Source organism: Phocoena sinus, chromosome 10 (genome assembly GCF_008692025.1).
Source record: "Phocoena sinus isolate mPhoSin1 chromosome 10, mPhoSin1.pri, whole genome shotgun sequence".
Taxonomy (NCBI): Eukaryota; Metazoa; Chordata; class Mammalia; order Artiodactyla; family Phocoenidae; genus Phocoena; species Phocoena sinus.
In genome coordinates this window covers 85553920-85570683 of record NC_045772.1, presented here as the reverse complement: position 1 = coordinate 85570683, position 16764 = coordinate 85553920, and the positions used below count along the sequence as shown (strand labels likewise).

General features: G+C 35.4%; 1 protein-coding gene across 1 annotated transcript; it reads left to right on the top strand.

Annotated features, from left to right (window-relative positions):
• Positions 1-362: 362 nt before the first annotated feature.
• Positions 363-16378, top strand: CMAS (cytidine monophosphate N-acetylneuraminic acid synthetase). The gene is made up of 8 exons (XM_032646522.1): positions 363-708; positions 7257-7399; positions 7559-7714; positions 9443-9576; positions 11320-11414; positions 11790-11961; positions 12728-12881; positions 15777-16378. Exons 1-8 carry the CDS (start codon positions 449-451, stop codon positions 15965-15967), a joined length of 1305 nt encoding a protein of 434 aa, XP_032502413.1. The 5' UTR covers positions 363-448; the 3' UTR covers positions 15968-16378.
• Positions 16379-16764: the final 386 nt, after the last annotated feature.

The following is a 16764-nucleotide window of genomic DNA, read 5'->3' as shown; positions in this document are numbered from 1 at the left end:
CGGACGTTTAAAATATAAATTTTAAAATATAAAATTGTTTAGTGTTGGGTGCACCAGGGTGTGCCGTGGAAAACCCACCACAATTCCTAAATGGAGAAGTTCTTCAGCAGAAGATCGGTAACCTGTGTTGCCTATTTTATTAATCTCCATACAATATCAAGCCCCCTGGAAGCTACACTTCCTTCAAGGCATTTCTGGCTTTTCCGTGCCGGGCTTGGACTTGGGGGTCGCCCGGGCAGAGCCTACTGGGCCTCCGGGACCCTGCGAGCGACCCGCGGACTACAATTCCCGGCGTGCCCCGCGAGGGCGCGGGGACGTGGCGGTGGGCGGGGCCGGGAACAGCCACCCCCGCTAGCTGTCGGGCGGGGAGGTCGGGCGGCGCCGAGCTGAGGTGGCGAGACAAGAGCTCCCGGATGTGGAGAAGCTGGGGAGAAGGCGTGGGAGGAAGATGGACTCGGTGGAGAAGGGGGCCGCCACCTCCGTCTCCAACCCGCGGGGCCGGCCCTCCCGGGGTCGGCCGCCAAAGCTGCAGCGCAACTCCCGCGGGGGCCAGGGCCGAGGTGTGGAGAAGCCCCCGCACCTGGCGGCCCTAATCCTGGCCCGCGGCGGCAGCAAGGGCATCCCCCTGAAGAACATTAAGCACCTGGCGGGGGTCCCGCTCATTGGCTGGGTCCTGCGTGCGGCCCTGGACTCGGGGGTCTTCCAGAGGTGCGCATGTGCGAGAGTGGGCGGTGCGGCCTGGGCGGGGGTCGTGAGGGGGAGCCGGGCCGCCGGAGGGGCAGGGGCTCCGGGGGGCAATCGCCCCCGGAAGGGGTGTGCAAGATCCGGGGTGTCTGGGCCCCGGCTGGCAGCCGGGGGAGGAGGGGCTCCAGCTTCTTACTTGTTCCGTAGCTGCTAATAGCCATGAACTTGGGACCGTTCCTGTCTCCGCCCTTGAGAATAACATCCGTAAAGGGAGAGATTTCCTCTTCTCTACTGTTTGCGCTGCCCGGGTTGACCTCGCAGGGTAAAGGAAAGGAGTCCACCCTTGTGAAACGTCTGCGATAATCTGTGAACTCCTTTAGGCAGTGGCCGTTGGCTTTCCCCTGTTGCCCGGCGTCTGATACCCACCTGGTGCTGATCGATTAAGGAGGCATCGGGTTCGTGAATGGAGTGGGCTGTCAAGGCTTTTCTCATTTCAAGCTCAGCTTGGAGATCCTTTCCTGACCTTTGGAAAATACTCTAAGCTATCTGCCTGTGAGTCAGCACAATCTAGACAGCTCCCCACATTTGTATGTAGGTGCGAGAGTGGAAAACCGCACCTCTGGACTGTTTGATGAAATGCTTATAAATGGTTTGATCATACCTTTGGAACCTCGTTTGTCCTAAGGACAGTTTTAATTGTACATCATTTAGAGACATGGCCATATGCCGTATTGGCCAGGAGTTACAAGCTTATGTCATTCATAAAAGAAGGGAGATAGAATTCTGTGCCAAGAATGAACTTACACATGGTAATTTCAACCTAATTATGCTTGAATTTGTTACCGTGGAAAGTAAATTATTTTCACCTTTTTGATGTTTGGGTTTTGGTTTTTAAAGAGATGGCTGTTTTTGGAGCATATTAATTACCTACATTAATATATGGATAAATGATTTTCACTTAACTGTTCTTGTTTACAAAGGAGGTACCAAAAAAGTATACATTTACTAATTTTCTTAATGTTTTTATCCAAAGGAAGTCCTGGGTGGTGCAAGGTAAATAAGAGCTGGCACACAGAATATAACAGTAATGTAACAGGAAGTGTGCAAAGGAGTGATAAAGAAAGACTGGGGGATTTCGTTCAGTTCAGTAAACACTGAACCCTAATTTCTGCCATACACATCCAAGGGAACAGCAAGATGTGTGTGACATGGTTCTTTCCGTGTTAAGCTCACAGACTTTTGGACATTTTTACCTCCTTACAAAGGGTACACACTGGGAAAAAAAAAAAAAGGACCGAGAGAAGGTGCATCCAGTTAGTAGTGATGTAGTAAAATCCTATTTTTGTGACATAAACTAGAGAGGAATATCACATTCATAATAGATTGAGAACAGAATGCATTTACAACTCCAGTTGCATATGTCAAGAAACCCCTTTCAAACTGGCTAAACAAAAAAAGGTAGGGCTTGTTTGAGATACAGATTCAAGGGCAAAAATGATTCATTCATTCAGCAAACATTTATTGACTACCTACTATGTGACAGGCACTATTATGTGTCCTTAACCAAGGGTTATAGCAGTAGGGTCCATCCCTAGGCTGGTGGAGCTTGCATTATAATAGGGAGAAGACAGTTAATATATAAACAGTGTATACTGTACCAGGTGATAATACATATCTTTAAGAAAAAGAAAGTAAGGGGATAGTGCACTTGGTCACCATAATCCTCTATTTCTTGATTCCTCTAGATAGGATCTCCCCTTATGGTATGGGGGTAGTTTTGCTGAGAACGGCAGAACTTTCCACACATAACAAACAACTCCATCCAAACGTCTGTGTTCAACCAAACTCTGTCATGGTTTCTAGCAGCTTAAGGCCTTGTTCTTAGGATGATCCCAGCCCCCGAAAATGCGTGCTCAGTGCTGCCGGGAGAATTTACCTATGCTCTTCTGGCAGATAGCCCCTGGAGGCCCTCTTAAAACAGTTAATTTAGAAAGCTTGCAGTTATACATCCCTCTCTGCCCTTTGAGTTCTAATCTACCACCCAGAAGGGGTAGATTTGAATTTAATTGACTTATTCTGAAGCTGCAGTCAGTTTGGAGCAGCCTTCCTGCTTCTCCCCTTCTGCCTCCTTCAACAAATATGTACCCTATGAAGGAATTGGGGAAACCTGTAGCTTGCCTGATTTGTGTTTTTCAGGCCTGGAGATTATTTTGTTCAAAATCTTTTTGACGTAATTGAGTTTCTGGCCTGCTTAGAATCAAAGCTAACGATACTTTCAAGGTTGCTAACTTTGCCCACTAACTTGGAGAGTTAACAGTCAAGAAAAATGCTGAGATAATATTTTCATTTAGTAAAAAGCTATTGTTTGAGCTGAATTTTTAAAAGCTTGGTTTCAACAGTGGTTGAGTGCTGTGTAAGTGAATCTCAGAGTAAATTGATTTTTTAAAATGTTGCCTAACGTGAAAGATAAACGTAAGTTTTGGTTTCATTTCTAGGGTGTGGATTTATGATTAATGAAGGGCCATGCTATGTTGTCCTTGAAATGGCAGCTTATGATTTGAAGTTTCTGTCGTAGGGATCATGGCTGATACTCCTGTTCATCCTGTTAGATGTAGTATGACTTCATCTGAGGCTAAAGCCATTGACGTTGAACTTTGACATTTCCTTTATACTTGATTTTAAACTTAAAGCCATTGGCGTTGAACTTTGACATTTCCTTTATACTTGATTTTAAATTTAAAGCCATTGGCGTTGAACTTTGACATTTCCTTTATACTTGATTTTAAACTTAAAGCCATTGACGTTGAACTTTGACATTTCCTTTATACTTGATTTTAAATTTAAAGCCATTGGCGTTGAACTTTGACATTTACTTTATACTTGATTTTAAATTTTATTAGCCCTGTTTGTTCATTTGCTCATTCTTTCTCTTTTGCCCTGCCTCATCTGATGCCCCTAAGCCAAGGGAGAATGATTGACTGACTTAGTCCTTCTAATAAGTGATGATCATTGTATTTTAAGTGCACCTATAAGATGCTGTTTTCATATTCATAATGCCATTGCCTTACATAATACATACAAATTAGACATTTGGACCTTTGAAGGTCTGAAAGCAAAACTTCAGTTTTCCTTCCAACAGAGTCAGTGTGAGGATTAAATGAGACTGCGTAGCTGTTCCTTTATTGCCATTCCTATTTTATTATTTTCAATAGCTAACACTTATTAAACGTTTATTCTGTATTGTGGTTTATGTTGAATTCTCATAACAATCATATTAGGTAATTACTACTATTATTACCTCTGTTTACTGAAAATTGAGGCTTAGGGAGATTTGACCTAGAGTCATATAGCTAGCTTGTGGTAGAGCCGGGATTTGAAGCCCTTCCTTCAGAGTCCATGCTCTTAACCATCTACTGTTTCATTCATTCAACAAATTGAGCACCTGTTACGTAGCAGGCACTATAAAAATACCTTGTAAAAAGTAAAGCATTGTAGAAAGGTTAGTTATTGCTTCCTGACCTCTCGCTGTCTCTACCAATCTGCTGAGAGTTTCTCAAGAAAATGGATTATATATCCCAGTGTCCAGAGTAGGGCCTGAAACAGAATAGGCAGTCAGGAATCATTTCATGAATGAAGGAATGAATGAATAATAAAAGGGAGGAAAGATGAAACACAGGCAAACCTCTTCCCAACCTCTGTTATTTCTTATTTACTGTTTAGCATTTCCAAAAGATCACTGAATCCTGAGGTGTTGAATGTTTATTACAGTAAAGATCAGGATAATAAAATGGCTTCAGTAATTTATTTCAATTAGTGATGGAAACCAGATGTCAAAAAACTCATCTCTTTCTTTTACTGTTTACGTTTTTACTGTGTTACCATCACCACCCTCCTTTTATCCTCTTTAAAAAATTCACTACATTTTTGTTGGTACTTCACTTTGTTATATAACTTTGTGACACTTTCCAGTGAAAAACTTATCCCAAAATTATTTCAGATTTTGAGATGGAGGAAAATGAGGGCTCCTATGTTGTGCCTTGCACAGAATGACATGAGTAGGTATGACACACTTGACTCCTAGCCAATGGCTCATCTTGTTTACTAGGTTTCCTCTGAAAAAAAAATTGGGGGCACTATGGGGGTTTATTGACTTTATTAAATCATCTGCCAATAGTAAAGGCAATAAATGAAATTAAATTCATAAATGAAAGCCAGAGATGTTAGAAATTTTTCTTTAGTTTCTCTCTTTTCACTCTTGACAATTGAGCATAGACGTTTGAAACATGCAGGTTCTCATTCATTCAGTAGATACTGAATGAAAGGGGTAAAGAAATAGAGTTGACCCTTGAACAATGTGGGGTCGGGGTGTCAACTCCCCACCCGGGGCAGTCAAAAATCCCAGATTAGCTTTTGATCCACCAAAACTTAACTACTAATAGCCTACTGTTCACTAAAGCCTTACCAGTAACATAAACACATTATGTTTTTTAAATTTAATTGATTTTTTTAATTGAAAGATTCTTTAAATTCTGTAGTGCTTTACAATTTTCAAAAGTTTCACACATGATTTTATGTAATCCCATAATAACCCTTTTTTTTCCCCTACCCCTATATTGGCCCTCCCCCTTTCCCTCTCCCCATGAGTAACCATGAGTTTTCTATATCTGAAACACATTATGTTTTATTTAGTTTTATGTTTTATTTTATGTTTTATTTTTTATTATTAACACATTTTATAATATATATGTGTTGTATAGTATATTACAATAAAGTAAGCTAGAGAAAAGAAAATCATAAGGAAGACAAAATACATTTACAGTACTGCACTATATCGTAAGTTTACTTTGTTTACAAGATGAATCACCTGTCAGTATCAATATTGTCATATGATACAAAACACTGTAGATGTTACACATATTACTAACACTGAACATCAAAAATGAAAAGATAATGTGAAAAAAATTCATATTTATTTACAGGTCTAATGATTCGGGCATTGATAACAAAGAAGCAACAGTGTGATTGCTTTATGGTAGCCTGTGGTAATCAGTGTGATTGCTTCATGGTAGCCTAGCCTATACACTAATGAATGAATCATAAAATTTTTATGGCATACAGTATTACAGTCATATTCATAATACAGTGTCAGAAACATTGTTCCATTTTTTAAAAAAACCACTTACCTGTGATGATGGGCAGAGTTAAAAAACAAAAGTAAAACATTATTAACTTTATATTAAATATCACTCATGTCTGTGTAAGGATAGACTATTATCTACATATGTTTTATGCGTTCATGGCATACCTTTTTTTTTTTTTTTGCGTTTTTGTGGTATTATACTTAGTCATCTTGGCTGGTTTAATTACATCGTTGTTGTTTATTTTTTGGCCATACCTCGCAGCATGTGCGATCTTAGTTCCCCAACCAGGGATCGAAACCACTCCCCCTGCGTTGGAAGCACGGAGTCGTAACCACTGGACCGCCAGGGAAGTCCCACCTAACTTTTTCTTATTTTTTCCAATATTACTAGGCTACACAGTTTGCAATTTTTTTCAAATTTTAGCAGACCTTCTAAAATGTTTCCAGTACATTTACTGAAAAATATTCACACAGTTCAAACCAGTGCTGTTCAAGGGTCAACTGTATGTGCATATACCAAAGAAGTCATTCAGATTTGTGTAATGTCACTATAAAAACATTGTGGCTAGAGTTAATACTCACATCTTCTGTTTCTAGCAGTGGGGATTTGTAAAGGTCAAGGAAACAATTCAGTACAGACTAGTACACGCCCCCAAATAATGTTTTATATTTTACTCTTACTCGTCATCTTATAAAGTCCAAATGGTCAACGCTGTAAGCTGTGGTTAATAGAGCTGTTCAACTAAGCTCTCCTGAGCCAATCAAGTCATGTTCTCCACATCTTTAATTGTTATCGGTGGCTTTACCCACTTGATTCTATGTTCAGATATTTATATACCCATTGTTAATTGGCAAAAAAAGAGTTGGCTTGTCTGATTGTTTTGGACATTTAGTCTCTACTAAGCTTGAAACTCTTTCAGTGTCGTGGTTTGGCTAAGCCAAATCCATTTTTTTCTTAGCAAGTATATTAAATACACAATATTTTGGATTTTGATGGGGAATGAGAAGCAGTATCTTCTTTATTTTCTTTAGATTTGAACTTCTCGTGTTACTAGTGTCTTTAATATACCAGTAGCTTCAAAAAGACCAATTATCATTTTTTTCTGATTTTATAAAACTATATCTAGGGCTATGTAAATAATATGTATATAAATAATATGTTATATATAATATAAATATTTATATATGTAAATATAAATATAACATCTAGGACCACGTTTTTGATTCAGACATTTTAAAATGTGGTTTACGTAGAAAATACTTTATTTTTCTTTAAATTTTATATTACTTTCTATCTGTAACATTATTTTGCTGGTACAAGAACTATTCTAACAGTATGTAAGCTGTATTTTTGGGGTTGCAGAGCTCCTTTTTATCTTTAATGATTTTTTTTTTTAGTGATTTGGCTTTTTATTTCTTAATATCTGTACAGTGTTTGGGTTTCAACAGACCATGATGAGATTGAGAATGTGGCCAAACAGTTTGGTGCACAAGTTCATCGAAGAAGTTCTGAAGCTTCAAAAGACAGTTCTACCTCACTAGACGCCATCATAGAGTTTCTTAATTACCACAATGGTATGAGTTTGACTAATAGTTTATTCAACATTTTACATGATTTCCAACTTGCCTATCATTTCACAAGACTTGTTTTAACATTTGAATTTAGATCTTAGTATTACTTGCTTGCAAAGAACTTTATTTTGATGTTCTTTTCATTTGTTTTGTCTTCTTAAGAGGTTGACATTGTAGGAAATATTCAAGCTACTTCTCCATGTTTACATCCTACTGATCTTCAGAAAGTTGCAGAAATGATTCGAGAAGAAGGATATGATTCTGTTTTCTCTGTTGTGAGACGCCATCAGTTTCGATGGGGTGAAATTCAGAAAGGAGGTAATCTGTTGTATCAATCTTTATTTTAGCTCATTTTATGGAGAATTAATTTTTCATATGTAAATATTCTTTAGGAGTGGGGAGAGTAAAAAGGGAGCAGTAAAATAGAACATGGGATTCTTAACTCTAGTAGGTAATAACATTTATAATGTGTTCTAAATCTTGTGATTATTGAGGCAAAACAATGATACCAAATTATTACTTTTTACAAAGGATTATTTTAACCCTCTATTTGTATTTTGAGGAAGACATGTCATTTTTCTAGAGCAAATACTTTTATGTTGTTCTAGACTTGTTTGATAAACTCCGTATAAATCACAGAATTGTGGGAATAGAAATCTTCCACCGAAAAGTTTTGGAGAACCTCAAGAATGAATTTGTGGAATTGATTCCCAAAGTTTGTAACTTCTCGTGCAAAAAGAGTTCCATAACGTTTAGCTAGAGCCTGATTTCTAGCCAGATAAATTAGCAAAATCTGCAATAAAGAATAGAATCACCAACAAATAGGTAAATGTAACATACTTGAAGAAAGGCAGTGTGATTACTCTTCAATGCCCTGACATGTGTTGAATGTAGGAAAGCTGGTCTTTAACCTATGTTTGACTTAAAGGAGAGGGGAAGATGCAGTGAAAATGGAGAAGGTCCACAAAAGAGCAATTAAGATAAGAAGATAAAGTTATAGACAGAAAATGATGATTTTTCAGCCTCTAAATATGAATGCTGTCAAAATCAATGCAGTATATCAATGACTAAATTTATTGATTTCATTCAATAAGCATTTATTGTCTTCTCTGTAGCAAGTTCTACGTTAAGTTTTATGTATATAATATTTTGAACTTATTCACTAAATATCAGAAATAAGATATAGGAAGGATTAAAGCTTGTAAAACACATTTTTGAACAAATCAAGGAAGCTCAGTGTTAAAATGAATATTGAGCTTTATATGATATGTGATTAAAGTTTAAAAAGTTCAAAAAGTATCCATACACATCCACAAACACAAATTTGGCAAAAATTTAGTGGAAAGCCAAGGGAATTCCTATATACCAATACTGAAGGCTTCATTTATTATATCATGTTATAATCATTAATGTTGGTATTGCTCAGCCTTCATTATTACCAACAATAATAAGTAAACATTATTTATTTATTGTTATGTATATTTTATATTAGTATTTTTTTAACTACTAGTAAGAATGTATCATACATTATATAAGCAGTTCTATCAATATGAAAGTTTCAATAATTTAGTGGGGAAGTATTCATTTTTCTGTAATAATTCCATGAGAGTAATTTCTCAACCACATTAGATAAATAACACATACATTGTATTTCTATAGAAGCTCATAGTGAGCAGTAGATTTAAAGGGCTCAAATATTGAACTATGGGTAATTTATAACAAATTCACTTCTTTTGAAACTATTTTAAGGTTGCCTTTATGTCCTCCCAAAGCATTATATTTGTATAAATAGTTTAAAACTTTAATTGCTCAGAATTTCTCTGTAAGATACCTTATTTTTCTCTTATTATTGTTATTGAAAAGCAAAGATAAATCATCAGAATTATTAGAGGTTTTGTTTCTTTAAAAAATCTTTTAAATTGTTTATTTAGATACAGAAATATTCTACCTTCTGAGTTCATTTTTATTTGCTTTTTAAAAAAATTACTGAATGAACATTTTCAGTGTTCAAAGCACCTGGGACTTACTGTAGCTTTTTGCTTTTAGTTCGTGAAATGACTGAGCCTCTGAATTTGAATCCAGCTAAACGACCTCGTCGACAAGACTGGGATGGAGAATTATATGAAAATGGCTCGTTTTATTTTGCTAAAAGACATTTGATAGAGATGGGTTACTTACAGGTTTGTGCCCTCATTTTGCAAAAACCTTTCAAACCCTTTTATCTATATACTTTGAGTTCTAAGAAAGAAGTATGGCACATAAAGGAAAGTATTAACCCCTAGGGGAAAAGCAGTAACTGACAAGATTTATTATCTGAGGCATTTATCCTGCACACTTACCCCAAAATGATCTTTGGGGTTCATTCAGTGAATATGGGAAAGATTCTGCTACAGTTGTAACATTAAGATTAGAAATGAAACAAGTACTGAATGTTCTATATGTGTCCTGGTATTCATGTTATTTCATTCAAAACTCTGTTTTTAATCCATAGTTGTATTACTGTCAAGTTGTGGTTGTACAGTTGAATAACCTGTACTACTTTGAAAAGAGACAAAAAACACAACAGTATAGTAGAGGTGAAAGAGCACCAACCTGGGCATCAGGAAAACTGGAATATATTGTAGTAAAATCTCTATAACTATATAACCTTGAATATATCATTTTATCTGTTCTGAGTCTTAATGCTCTCATTTTACAATAAGGGAGTTGGATGTCTCTCTCATCTTTAGAGCCTGTGTGGTTACGTTACATCATATACTATTTGTTCATTTTGGTTATAGCTATACTTTATTCAGCATTTACTATGGACCCAGGACTATATGAAATACTACACAGGTTATCTTATATAACGGAATAAAATGGATGTTCCTAGTTCTGTTTCAGAGGAGGAAATGGCAGCTCTGAAAAATGAAGCAATTGTCTCAAAGCAAAAACAAGTTGTGAATGGCACTGTTAGGATTTGGATTCAGGTCCTATGTTACTCAAAAAATAGCATTTAAGAACCCCCGAACTCCATTCTTTATAGTAAAAATTCTAATGTGACTCATTCTCTAAGGGGAAGGAATTTTTCCAATCTTCTGGTCAGTAGGCGAACTGTAGACTGGCTGTTCAGTTAAGTTTGAGTATTCAGGAAAATTAGATTTGACATCTATAGATACCACCCTCCATAAGCTCTTTGCTAAGGGGGAATGTGATTTGACCATTTCCTAAAGTGTGGAGAAAAGTAGGTTTCTCACTGTAGCAAGATTTGTAAAGAGACTGACAATTCTGAAAAATGAAAATTTCTAGTGATTGATATTGACCTTCAAATGATTACAATCAGGAAAGGCCTCACTCCTCTTGCCCCATACCCCAGGATCATGACACTGTTCCTACCTTTACCCACATGTGACCCAGACAATTATTGTCCACTCCCATCTGTAGCTCAGGGATCTAAGGCAGTTCTGTACAGTAGATACTACAGTTCCTTTTCCTACCCAATCTTACCCCTATTGCAAATAGGAACAGAAGTTCCAAAAACATTTATACTACTGCTTTTGGATGATGATGGGAGAGACTACCAGAACAAAGGGGATACAATTAGGGATTCCCAGAAAATTCCTTGTGGTCAGAATACTGGAGGATGCATATTATTTCTGCTCTGTTTCAGTCTTTAAAATCTATTTAAAGAAAAATGGGAACTTGCACTGTGTAAATAGAATTTGAAGAATGTCAAGGTTGTTTGTTTTATGTGGTTTGAATATATGGAAAACAATAAGCTCTCCCCTCCAAAAAAAATTATTTGTTGTGTGTCTGGTATTACTGGCTTATTCATTTTTCTTAGTACTATAGAAGTGGATTCATTGTTCTGTATTGTAATAAACTTTTTGATATGTGTGAATGCATGTTGACAACAGTCCTCATGGCACCTGTGCTATCTTTAGGGTGGGAAAATGGCGTACTACGAGATGCGAGCCGAGCACAGTGTGGACATAGATGTGGACATTGACTGGCCTATTGCAGAACAAAGAGTTTTAAGGTGAAAACAAGATTGTATAGCCTTTGCACTAGACCACAATGAATGATTTTTAGTAGATACATTTAAATTCACTTGTGGACAACTGATTTTTGATCCTCCAATCTTAGGATCTTTTGTAATTATTTTGCTTAAGTAAGGAAGACATATACATAAAATATGCCTATAGATGGCTTATTCAGTAACTTGAGAAGCACATAATCTGGTTAGACCACACTTAAAATCCTTGCACTGTAAGTTGAAGTGTATGTGTGAGGTTACTTGGAAAGGTAATGTTTGAGTAATTAAATGGAAACGGGTTATCAAGTTTACTGGTGTTAGCCAGATGAGAGATTAGTATCACACTAAAATTCAAAAGTCTCTTTTGGTTTCTTTTAGATTTGGCTATTTTGGCAAAGAGAAGCTGAAGGAGATAAAACTTTTCGTTTGCAATATTGATGGATGTCTAACCAATGGCCACATTTATGTATCAGGAGACCAAAAAGAAATAATATCTTATGATGTAAAAGATGCTATTGGGATAAGTTTATTAAAGAAAAGTGGTATTGAGGTACGTGCCCCCTGAACATAGCAGTGCTTTTTAAGACTGTGATTTAAGGTCAAGGAACATGTGAGGGAAATAAGAGATTTACGTTTTTAGTATTATCAATTAAAATATCTGAAATTTAGCTTTCACATGCCTAGAAAATTGTGCTATTTACTTTTAGATGAGTAGAATTAGTAATTTGTCTATCAGTAAATAATATTTCTTATTTATTTAATGAGTATGATAGTAGGTGCTATCTAGTATTTCTGATAGGATCTTGCAACCAGAAAGATTTCACAGAAAATAGGTGTCAGCATTGGGAAAAAAGCAAATCTCAGGTGGATTTTTTAAATGTAGCTTATTCTTATGATTGAAAATTTTAATTCAAAATAACAATACTTATGTGTATTTTCAAAAATGAAGTTTAAGATGATTTCTTAGAATTCACTAGAAATCTTAAATACATGTTTCTGGGCAGCATGAGAGACAAGTTAGACTTTCCTCTGAATAAACTGAATTATTGGAGAATCTTAGATTGTTATCAGACAATGTATATTTTATTTTTTACCTGTAGATAGAATCCTTTCCACTGTAGAAAACAGTCTTTCACCTTTATTGGACTACTAGCAATCAAATGTGTTAAAGCTTCATCATTTTAAAATAAATTAGTTGATTTTACTTAATTAGTCCTTCAGACTACTCACTTGTGATTTGTATTATTTAAAAGGTGTTATTTTATTATGAGAGATTTCTGTTTTCTCATTTTGCCCTTTTTTTTTTTTTTCTTAAGGTGAGGTTAATCTCAGAAAGGGCCTGTTCAAAGCAGACTCTCTCTTCCTTAAAACTGGATTGCAAAATGGAAGTCAGTGTACCAGACAAGCTTGCAGTTGTAGATGAATGGAGAAAAGAAATGGGCCTGTGCTGGAAAGAAGTGGCATATCTTGGTTGGTATCCTTCTATTCAGCCATAATAATGGATTGAAGATTTCTGATATATAGGAAGTACATTCTGAATATATTTTGCTATTATTAAAATGTACATAGATTTGACTCCCCAGATTCCATTTCCAGGAAAGAAATTGAACAAATATGCCAATAATGGAGGGAAAAAAAGAACCCACCTAAATATCCTGCAAAAATAGATTTATGCAACCATTAAAAACAATGCTGTAATATGTATTCCTTGACATGGTCACATGTCACAAGTTTTTCACTTTAGCATTAAGCAAGTATATTAATCAGGTGTCTCCTCTATGCATACTTGGAACTGGTTGCTGGGACTTATTGCTTACAGGGTTTACAGTCTAATGATGTCAACATTTTTGAACATCAGTAATGAAAAGTTATTAAAATACATAATAACTATAAACCGTGTATGAGATAAATATTTACAAGAACAATATGGGCCTCAAAAGAAGAAGCACAGGGATGCTTTGGGAGCATGTGATCTGGGGACTTCAGGAATAGCCTTTGAATCACATGTGAAGATTCAGTGGAGAAAAATACTATAGAACCTTTGATAGAAAATGATCCAGTTTTTGTAAGAAGAAAACAATTTTAATGGAACATATAACAAATCCCAGCTGTACTTACTATTACCTGTGCAACCTTAAGCAGCTTCTCTAAGCCTTAGTTGTCCTACTTATAGTATAAACACAAATCAAACTTCATTAAGGCTACTGGGGAAGAAATTGAAGATAATATAAAATCCTTAAAATAGTGTATGCATTTAGTAATAAGTGTATATCATTTATATAAGTAAAACTGTAAAATATATATGCCAAGGTGTAGTGATTATCCATAAATAATAATAATTAGCCTAATTTTGATTTTTTTTGCCTTCGTTTATTTTTTTTAAAAGTTTCTACCAAGAATATGCATTACTCATATCACATAAGGAAAAAAGTATAAAAAGTAGAGGTTAGAAAATCAAGAAAATAGAGAATAAACTCCAAATTTTTATTTTAAAAATCAGAGCAGTATTTTGTATCAGCTACATAAATGTATAAAAGTGTATTCCTTTAAAATGTTGACACTTTTTTTTCTTCCAATTTTATTGAGATATAACTGACTTACAGCACTGTATAAGTTTAAGGTCTACAGCACAGTGATTTAACTTACATACATCACGCAGTGATTATCACAGTAAATTTAGTGAATATCCATCATCTCATATAGATACATATGAGATAATAAAAATATGTTTTCCCTGCGATGAGAACTCTTAAGATTAATCTCTTAACATACTGCTTTAATGAGTATAGCTTTTGAAAACAGGGAACATGATTCCTTCAGCTCTGTTCTTCTTTCTCAAGATTGGTTTGGCTATTTGGGGTCTTCTGTTTCCATGCAAATTTTAGTTTTATTCTAGTTCTGCGAAAAATGCCTTTGGTATTTTGGTAGAGGGATTGCATTGAATCTGTAGATTGCCTTTGGTGTAGTTATGATCATTTTAACAACATTAATTCTTCTAATCCATGAGCACAGTATATCTTTCCATCTGTTTGTGTCATCTTCAGTTTGTTTTGTCAGTGTCTTAAAGAGTTTTCTGAGTGCAGGTCTTTTACCTCCTTAGATTTATTCCTCGGTATTTTATTCTTTTTGATGAAATACTAAATGGGATTGTTTTCTTAATTTCTCATTCTGAGAGTTCATTATTAGTATATATAGAAACACAATAGACTTCTATGTATTAATTTTGTATCCTGCAACTTTACTGAATTCATTTATTAGTTCTAATAAACACTTTTATAAATAAAATTTAATAAAGTTTAGTTTCAGGGGTGGGTTATGCAAAGAAATACTTTAATTTTTATCATCTTTCATTGAAAACAATTCAAATTTCAATACATTTAATAATAAAAGAAAAAATTTCAGTCAATAAATGTAGAACAGATTTAAAACAAACACTCTTAACCAACATTTATTAGTAGTATTTGGTCTGTATTATAGTAATAGTTATATGCAGAATGGTGAATGTTAGATCCTGGGAGCTTCTGAAATTCATCCTACCAAAAAAATAAAATAAAATAAGAGGGGGAGGTGGAGAAACTAATAAGCAAGGCAGGGAGAGAAAGGATGTAGTTATGTCAATGTGATGGTAATTTTTCAACAAGCAGCATACAAATCAGAGAGAACTGTTAGAGACTTAAGATGTATAGCAACAAAATGCACTATGTGGACCTTTTTTGGTTTCTGATTCAAATAAATCAACTTTTTATAGTTGATTTACAGACAATTTTGAGACAGCTGAGGATATTTGAGCATATACTAGGTTATTAGATGATATTAAGGAATTAGTGTTGATTTTGTTGGTTGGATGATCTTATGTCAGTTTCTTAAAAATATATGTATTATAGACAGATGGCAAAGAGTTTATGGGTAAAGTATGTTTTCTGGGAATTCCTTCTTCTCCCTTTCCTCCAAAACACTTGGGGGGTAGGGAATGGACAAGAATATTGATAAATAATGCAAAACATTAATAATTACTCTACATAAATTTGGGATTCTTGCATGTTTGAAATTTTCCTTAGTAAACAGTTTAAATAATTACAGTTTATATTAGATTTCTAGTCATTGTAATATGCATGGCAAGCAGAAAGTATACTCCATTCTCCTCTAATTGATAAGCGTTTATTATGAATTACTTAGGAAAAACCCTAGACCTTAAGTATTTATTATACTTGGAAATGCTTTTATTTTTGTTCCATCTAATCTGTAGTATTCTAATATACAGTGTCTGAAGTTGCCAGAATTACTTACTGATTGCTGTTTGCATTATTTAGGAAGAAAATTCCTTCTCTCTTTAAATATTCAACCAGTGTTTCTTTAACTTGATAGGAAATGAAGTGTCTGATGAGGAGTGCTTGAAGAAAGCGGGCCTCAGTGGCGTTCCTGCTGATGCCTGTGCCGCTGCCCAGAAGGCTGTTGGATATATTTGCAAAAGCTATGGTGGCCGTGGTGCCCTCCGAGAGTTTGCAGAGCACGTTTTCCTACTAATGGAAAAGGTTATTAATTCATGCCAAAAATAGAAATTAGTGTTATGTTGGAAAAGAAAGTATACAGCCTTCTTCAGCCACTTTTCTTTTATTTTTGATTAAGTACAATTCCATGCTGTAATGTTAACAGAGAGTGTGATTTGATTTGTGATATATCTTAATATCTTTTAAAGCAGAGTCTTCTCAAACTGTCACTCCAAAACCTTCTATGAAATAACTGTGCTGTACTTTTCTCTTTATGCAGGATCATTATTTAGAGATTGATCACAGTCTCTCTCAGATTTTTAGTAAATGCAAGAACATCATCAAAATTGACTTTGTATTGTATCCTGTAAAATTGTGTGTTTGTGTGCTTTTAATGATGCTGAAACTTTATTTATTTTGGGACAGTTTGTCTGGTAAGACATGCCCTTCTATTAATAAAATTACATTTCACAAACTTGATGAAAACTGTCTTGTTGCTATAGAAGAGATTTACCAAACACTGCCTTATTTCCTTTAAACACTGACCATGCAAGTCAGCGTGAGAAACAAGCCACTAAATACCAGCTGTAGAGCATCCGACTGTACTTCATATATGGATACACACAGCACGTAAATACAAATACAGATGTCTGAAGAAATTCATGTATTGTGAAGGTTGTATATTGGTTTGTAGTAAATCGTTTGCAGTTACCTCGGAGATCATGGTAATTTTGTGTACTAAATTTGGCTATTATCACAATTTTACAGCCAGCACAAATCTCTCTCCTACCTGGTTAGATTCCAAGAATGGGACATTAGCTCATAATTGTGGATGCTTACCTAATAAAAACACTAACCATTTCTTG